At 30.6% G+C, this 8892-nt stretch overlaps 1 protein-coding gene and 1 long non-coding RNA gene across 3 annotated transcripts; one reads left to right on the plus strand and one right to left on the minus strand.

Moving 5' to 3' along the window:
* The first annotated feature begins 1653 nt into the window (after positions 1–1653).
* LOC126552060 (THAP domain-containing protein 1-like) lies at positions 1654–5059 on the plus strand. Of its 2 annotated transcripts, XM_050206529.1 has the most exons (7): positions 1654–3002; positions 3085–3280; positions 3365–3442; positions 3515–3670; positions 3746–3926; positions 4050–4121; positions 4912–5059. In XM_050206529.1, exons 1-7 carry the CDS (start codon positions 2797–2799, stop codon positions 4917–4919), a joined length of 897 nt encoding a protein of 298 aa, XP_050062486.1. In that variant the 5' UTR covers positions 1654–2796; the 3' UTR covers positions 4920–5059. The 2 variants fall into 2 exon arrangements, with proteins under 2 accessions (XP_050062486.1, XP_050062485.1); XM_050206528.1 differs by lacking the exon at positions 4912–5059 and having other exon boundaries at positions 1655–3002; positions 4050–4195.
* On the minus strand, positions 3286–6649 carry LOC126552061 (uncharacterized). Its single transcript, XR_007605918.1, has 3 exons — positions 6353–6649; positions 4246–4648; positions 3286–3659 (listed from the first exon to the last, which is right to left on the minus strand). It is a non-coding gene; the product is annotated as an uncharacterized LOC126552061 (long non-coding RNA).
* Positions 6650–8892: the final 2243 nt, after the last annotated feature.

Raw genomic sequence — 8892 nt, forward strand, 5'->3', positions numbered from 1 at the left:
TTGAAATGGCACAACCAACTATTGACGATTTATTAGACATTGCAGCCGGATATTTCGAGAAAGCTCAGTTTCCAAATTGCGTCGGCGCCGTAGATGGCAAACATATACGTTTGGAATGTCCCAAAAACAGTCGGACATTGTATTATAATTACAAACATTATTTTTCACTTATCATGATGGCAATTTTTGATTCTACTTACTGTTTTAAAATCATAGATGTGGGTTCCTACGGCAGGCAAAGTGACTGTAATGTCTTCAAACGATCAGTGTTTAGTAAAAAAATTATACGGAAATAATTTAAATTTGCCACCCAAAATTTGTTTATCTGGTGATGATAATGGTGTTCCTCAGCCTTATGTAATGTTCTCTGATGAAGCATTTGCGTTACATACAAATTTATTGCGACCTTTTCCCGAAAGATCATTAAATGACGACAGAAGAATATTTTCAATTACACGTTATCAAGGGCTCGACAACATATAAAATGTTCTTTTGAAATATTGTCAAAAAAGTGGAGAGTTTTTCAAACAAGTTTACTAGTTGAACATGATGTTGCTGTCGCTGTGACAAAAGCATGTTGTTTGCTACACAATTTCGTTCGGCATAAAGATGGCATCAACAATGATGATATCCTTAGTTGTACAATGGACGATTTAACAAGCCGTAGAGGAACGGGAAATCCACAAACAAACGCCCAAGAAGTTCGAGAATACTTTGTTAAGCATTTCAACACTCCACAACATGCATCTAATATTGTCACTTAGACGTAATACAAAATAATAACTAATAAACCTTATTTTTTATTCAAAAACACTTTATATTTAAATAATATAATATCTTTTTATAAAATTCTTACAAAAAAATAAATAATAATAATAATAGTAGTTGTAACGTCACAGAATTTTAGGCCTTATTATTATAACAAACCACTGGGTATACCTAGTACCTATAATACAATATCAGTACACCTGTCGGTCCGTGACCATCCCAGTAATTATAGCGCGCCCGCGATTACCACTATGTTATGTAATAAACGATCCCCAACCTCCCCGCCTGCAACAGTGTTCACCGTCGTCACCACAGCATGCCGCCATCGGCTGCCGTCAGCGCCTCTGTCGCGTCCGTCGGTGCGCTCCAAGTGGTGGCTATTAGTATTTGCAAGTGAAGCAATGAAATGGGGGATCTTCATAGTGACCAAATAATAAAAACAAATTGTCAGTAGCATTATTATGTTTGTACCACTGTATAAATTATGAAGAGAAAAAATCGCGGGATATTCAAACGTTATATTATGTTATAATATAACATAATATTATAATATATTATAATATTATTATTATGGATATTTTTTGTAAGGACATCTTTTTTTTAGATTCTGAACGAAGTGATGAATGTATTGATTTTACAATGATGTGTTTTTTTTTTTTTTGTGTCTGTGTACAGCATAACTAGTCGAAATAATGCTCCAATTTCAAACTATGGGGGTGGTTTCCGATGTAAAAGTGAATATCCTTGGTGCATTATAGAGGTAAAAAGTTAACATTTTCCAACAGTATTCAAAAAAATCGAGAAAAACAAAAAAAAATGACGGAAAAACGGCAATTTTTACGCAAAACCAATTTTCGACCAAATCGATTTTTTTTTATGGTTGTAATTCAAAAACTAATCACTGAAAATACTTGAAATTTTCACCAGATGTTAATGTCAGTGGTATCTGTATATAGTTAAATTTTCAAAAAATTTTGACTTTTTTTGAGTTATTTATAGACCACTGAAATTTTCGTTTTTTTTGAGAAATTTTTTTTAAAGTGTCAATAAAAAATTGTTGGATGACCAAAAAGTTTTGAAAATTTAATACAAGGTTCCTTATGAGTTGTTTTTATTGTAGTTAAAAAAAATTAAAAATTGTTAGTCACAATTTTTTTTTATAAGAGTTTATAATTCAAATTTTTACGAAATCTGTCGAAAACACAAAAATTTGCAAGTAATTTTGAAGTTGAAAAATAATAAAATTTTTTTCTTTTATAACTAAGTTTTGAAAATTTGGTACAAGGTTCTCCATACATTTTTCTTCAAATATCTGTAAAAAAAACTACTGGATTCAGACAAAAAAATTTTATGAATGTTTGAAATTTAAATTTTTACAAAACCGCGTTAAATAACGGTTTAGCCTCAAACGATTTTTGATATTTGTTATAATTCAAAAAGTATAAGTCGTAGATACTTGAAAATTTTACCAGTTATTTAGATTGGCATTTTATTTACTTGATTTAATTTTCAAAATATTTTGAGTTTTTTTGAGCTATTTATAGACAACTGAAATTTTCAATTTTTCTGAAAATTTTTTTCAATTTTTTTTGACGAAAATTCGTCAAAATTATGAATATTTGCAAATTATTTTGTATAAACCACCTTTTTCACCAACAACTGGAAATTATATCCTAGGCTGACAAATCATCTTCGTTCAGAATCGTCTTTCGTATACAATGATACCTATCATTGCATTCAAATTTAACCTACCCTAGTCCGAGGTCAACCCCACCCCTAATGTACAGCAGCACGGTACCCACTTGCCCGCTTTTTTGCGGTTGAACCGTCACAAAGGTGCCGAACTACGTTAGCATTACTTGGCCCCAATTGTTACTTAGCCCCTTTGTAAGGACATCTGGACATACCTATCTAGGGTCCCCGTCCTTGAGTATGAATACAAAACTGAAAAGACCCTGCAGGTGGTAGCCTTGCCTTGCCTACCTTAACAACCCCACCAACATTCTTTTTGATTATTATACTCTACAAATGCATATTACTCTTTACAACATTGGTGCTGGACGGGCTAGTGTCATTACTATTTTATTCGTCTTGTGGTTAACACGTGTCCTAGTGCATTTAACTATAATATATCAAACATTTTTTACTGTTACCTATATCAAAATGCCAAGTTGTTTTGTGTGTGGTCGATCAAGTAATTCCAAAAACAAAGATCTTGGAATAAGTTTCCATCAGTAAGTATATGAATGATTAGTTTTAACTTTTATTCTATTGAACATTTTCAACTTTTTTACTTATATATTTTTATTATTTAAGAATTCCAAAGAATGAGAATCATCGGTCTCAATGGTTGGATTTTATTCAAAAATGTAGTGTTGACCATTTAAAAATTAAGACCAAGAGCATTATTTGCTCTGAACATTTTACAAAGGATTGTTTTAAAAATTATAAACGCACAAGATTATTAAATGAAACCGCTGTTCCATCCATTGCAGTTAATCGTTTAAAATCAGTATGTTTAAAGAATAATTTAAATTTTATTTTATTTCAATATCATCACATTTTTATTCTAACATTATACAATTTAAATTTTTAGGCAAAAATTGAAATTCCTGAGGTGAGTTATACACTTGGTGATAGTAACTCAAATCCTTGTTCCATTAAATCTCTAACTGTAAGTATAACAGTATATAGTAAAAAAAATTAAGTTATACAAGAAAATATTCTAATTCTTAATATTTGAAAGATTGACCATGATAGTATTCAAATGGAAGGTGTTCAACAACTTGATGAATTAAGTGTTCAGCAACCGTCATGCTCCTCAAATACCATTTCTACTGACTGTAACCAGTTCACATGTGAACCATCAACATCATTTTTAATGAAGCCTCCTACTCAGAAAGTACATATTATAATCATAATTAAAAATATAATAATTATATCCATATATTATAATAAAATTTCTTGTTGGTTTTAGGTAAATTCTAGGTCTTTGAATTTTGAATTTGTGCAAGAAATCAACAATGATTCGCCAAGAAAAAAATATTTAAAAAGAACAATATCTTCCCTAGTTCGTGAAAACTTCAATCAGAAGAAAAAAATCAAGGTTCTAAATCAACAACTAAGACGTCAAAAAAAACAAATTTCCTCATTGAAAAGTATGTAGATAATGTTCAATAAATATATTGTTGACAAAAAAAAATAACTTCAATTTCACTATTATAATTAAATTATATTAATATAGTAATCAATTCTAATTTACAATATGCATATTGTTTAAGGTGTTGTTCAAGTTTTGGAAAATAAAAATTTAGTCCATCAAGATCAAGCAGACATCATAGACAGCAATTTCAGTAAGCACAAAGATCTTATAACTAATTTCATTAAAAAAAATGCTGGAAAAAACTGCCTTTAAAGTATAGTGCTGAATTAAGGAAATTTGCTATCACCCTGAATTTTTATTCTCCAAAAGCATACCGTTTTGTACGAGATGAATTTAATTCTGTGCTTCCTTGTCCGAGAACGCTTAGCAAGTGGTATTTGCATGTTGATGCTGAGCCTGGTTTCACTAAAGAAGCTATTAACACACTCTCTTTAGTTTGTAAAAATTCACCTACTCAACTTTATTGCTCATTACTTATGGATGAAATGGCAATAAGGAAGCATGTTGAATGGGACGGTACGACTTATCACGGCTACGTCAATTTTGGATCAGAAGTACAAAATGAAACAGTAGAAGAAGCAACTGAATGTTTTGTTTTGATGGTTGTGGGTATCAATGCTTCATGGAAAATTCCAGTTGGATATTTTCTATGTAACCATTTAAATAGTTCACAAAAAGTAAACTTAGTTAAACGTTGTATAGATGTAGTTTCTGAAACTGGTATAAAAATTATTAGCTTGACATTTGATGGCTGCGCAGTGAATGTAAGCATGGCTAGAGCTCTTGGTTGTAATTTAGATACTAATCCTACTGATATTTTAACTAGTTTTAAGATCCGAGATTTAGATATTAATATTATGTTTGATGCTGCACATATGATCAAACTTGTGCGTAATACTTTTGGTGAAAAGTTAATATTAATTGATCATAATGGTGGAGTTATTAATTTTAACTATATTAAAAAATTGTTGGTCTTACAGGAAACTGAAAAGTGTCATCTAGGTAATAAATTAAAAAAGGAACATGTTTTTTTTTTTTAAAAAAAATGAAAGTTAAATTAGCCAGTCAACTTCTATCAAATTCAGTAGCAGATGCTTTATTATTCTGTAAAGATAATTTAAAACTTAAGGATTTTGAAGGATGTGAAGCCACTATAAATTTTATTAGGTTATTTAATGATGCATTTGACATTTTAAACTCAAGACATTTAATGTCATACGGTTTTAAAGGTGCAGTTTGTATACAAAACTTTGAAAACATTTATTCTTTTATTAAACTATTTTTTTATTATGTTAATAATTTAAGACTAGAAACTGGCCAATTATTATTAAAATCTCAAAGGTGTACTGGTTTTTTAGGATTTTTGATAAGCTTTAATTCTTTAATAGATCTTAAATCCAAATATATTGACACTAATTCTTTGAAATTTATTCCTATGTATAAACTCAGTCAGGACCACTTAGAAATGTTCTTTGGTAGTGTAAGAACTCAAGGTGGCTATAACAACAATCCGACTTCCAGGCAATTTAAATCTGCATACAAAAAAATAATGGTTAATGCTCAAATTAAAGACACTGGGTTAGGAAATTGTATGGCACTAGAAGATATTCCGGTATTAAATTGTTCAAGTGTTAATGATCCAATTACTGCTATTAACAATTCAAAATGTATTTTAAATAGCGATATTGATTTAGAACCTGAGCAATACAATTTTGAAACTGATGGGTTCCACTTGAATAATTTAAGCCAATTTTCTAAAGAAGTTTCTTTGTATATTGCTGGATTTGTATCCCATAAATTGTCAACAAAAATTAAGTGTGATATTTGTAATGGTGCATTGTTTGGTAATAAGGATAATTTTTTTTATTCCATCATAAATATGAAAGACAAAGGAGGTTTACATTATCCCAGTAATGATGTAATACAAATTTGTGTTGCTACAGAAAAATATTTTAAAACATATTATTATGATAAAAAACAATTTAATAAAATGTTAATTATTACAAATGTATTGAAAAGTTTTATTAATAATGATTCAATTTTTTATTCAATAAAACATCATAATGATCAAAATGGACCCCTTGACAATCATGTTGTACTATTAATTAAAGCGATTATTTCTGTTTATTCTGATATTAAAATTAATTACCTTAACCGTACTCAAAATGAAACATTGTCCTTAAGAACATGGTACAACAAGTTGACTCTTTTTAGAGGCCAGTAAATCTCTAGGTTATATATATTGTATTATATTTATTTTTAATTAGTGTATTTTTCAATTTTTGCATAGAGTAAGAATATTGTTTTTGGATTTATTTGACTTTTTGTTTATAGCTAAATATTTATGAATATGTGTACATAATTATTATGTACTTTAAGAACCTATTAGTTTTAAATAATAATAATAATAATTATATTTACCATTGTTTTGATGTACCCACATACTTGTTTAAAATAATGACTTCTTGTAAAAAAACCATGATAAATTATTGTATTTTAAATTTTAGTAACTGTTAATGAAAGATAACAATGTAACTAGTAAGTAGTAATTGTTAGATATTATATGTAAATATGCAATTCTTTATAATATATTAATATCTAACATAAAGTAAGTAAATTATAGTAATTAAACTATTATTTGTATCGTTAAATAATAATTTGTAATATATTTAATATTGTATTATCATCAATAAATTATATTGACAATATAGATAAGAAAATAATACCGTGTACAATAATTTTATATTAATTAAGTGGTTACTCTGATGGTCTCCTTTTTCCTTACTTCAATCTATTCAATAGACTAATATACGAGATGGCCTCTCTATATATTCTTACTCTATGGTGCGCTCGCCGCAGTGCAATTAGCGAAATTATCCATATTATTGTAAAGTCCCGTAATATACCTACCCTGACCTCCCCCACTACGACATCAATTGGACAACACCGACCAGCGACCGGACGCCGTCGGCCAGCCGTCTTCACTTAATTTCTCTGACTGAACCAGACACCACGTCTCAGCCGTTTACCGTTGTTTTTTTTTTTGGCTCGCTCAAACTCGTGGTCGAACGTCCGACCGAATAAACAAAGTCCTGTTTATTTTTATTATTTTTTATTTGCATCAACGCTGTAACGTCCGCCATGAGGGGCTAGACACCAACACGGGCCCGATGTGGGCGAAGCCGCCGTCCTACCAGTGATTGACGCCGGTGGGCCATGTCGACCACGTGTATGTGTGTCGAAGGTCACCCGACCAGCCTACCACAGCCGTCGGTCAACCACATCAACAACTCCAGTCATCAGCGTGGAGGTCACGTCAAATATATCTCTCCGAAAAACCATGTTCCCCCCAAAACCCTTATTATATTGTTCTCTAATATGCATATTATTTAATAGGCATGTTTTTTTCTTTTTCTCTCTCCCGTATTTACCGTCCTTAGCGATATGCCGGACGGTAACCCAACGGTCCGCGAGGTAATATAATAAAATATCATCTTCACAGTCCGGTGAACCTCGCGGGCCGATCCGAAGATTCGCTGTTTCCTCATATTATATTATTCCTAATGTTTGCCAGGTGCCTCCCGTAATTATACTAAAACTGTATGCTCCCTTTTATTATCAAACTATTGTAATTCTGTGTGCGAGAGCCACATTAAATTATTAATTCAATTATGTTAAGCATGTAAATTATACCCACGTGATCACCCTAATATTCTGTATTCTTATTATTTATTAATGTTATATTTTTGTTTCCCCTTTAAATAAATGTTTGGCGTTCATTCGTCACTGCGTGTATCAAAGCCTGTGAGTTCCATGGACTTGGCCCTTGGGTCATCACGCGGTGCGGCTCACAGGTCGTGAGTAAAGTGTTCCCCTTTACTCATGGGTGGTTTATTGGGACCGTAAAAATCCCGTACTCTCACATAGTTAAATTATAAATAAATTCCTTAAATAAATTTGAATAAACATGATAGGTTATATGATCATGATGATGTGTAATTAATTATTGTTATTTTCAAAATCAAAATGATGAAATGAATTAACGGAATGTGAGGAAGATGCAGATGGTTGAGGATTTGAGGGAGTAATAAAAATGCAAAGAATGATTTATAGTTTCAATTTGAGGTGGGTTTATGGTCAAATTTAGTGAAGTTGAAGAAAATGCAGGTAAAGTTTGATTTGAATTATAATAGGAATAATTAAAAGCAATATGACCAATGCTTACATGAGAACGTATGTGTTGCATTTGAGGTGGTGTAGAACAATTAACTCTTTGGAGAACAGTCAAAAATTCAATGTAAATCCAGTTTTTTTGTTTCTCGGTTAAACTGCGGATTTCAGGAAGGAGTGACATTGAAAAAAGTTTCTGTATCTTCTGTACGGCGGTTTTCCAAAATATGAAGTAAATTATCTTCAAATAAAGATTTCTTTACTGGTTTGGTTTTTGAAGGTTTCTTTAGAACCGGGTCATCTAAATTATCATTTTCGTCATCTTCATCGTTTTCAATAACATTTTCTTCTCGAGTGTGTATAGTAAATAAAAATAAAACCAAAAATCATTACAAGAAAAATATGTTGTATACACACTTATAATAAACTGTGCCTCTTATATGATATATAATAAAATAATCTACGAAACAAATTTGTTTCGTATGCTCTACATATAATTATTTTTGTTCGTCGGAATGGAAGAATTCAAAACAATAGATGAGGAGTTAAAAAAATAAGTTACATTACCCCTTTATATGTGAACATGAACACAATCAATTGACGTCTTCTTCTAATATAAAGTTTGGGATGATGTGGTCTTAAGATTTAAATTTCCATTGCTCTTCGAAAATACTTTTTTAACGAGTCTGCTATGCAGATCTCAATGACTATTTAAGCTATTTCGGATATATGAGGTATGTTGAAGATTCATAAGACATGAGTTAAACTTAAAACAAATATGGATTAGAAAA

This window comes from Aphis gossypii, chromosome X (assembly GCF_020184175.1).
Source record: "Aphis gossypii isolate Hap1 chromosome X, ASM2018417v2, whole genome shotgun sequence".
Lineage (NCBI taxonomy): Eukaryota > Metazoa > Arthropoda > Insecta > Hemiptera > Aphididae > Aphis > Aphis gossypii.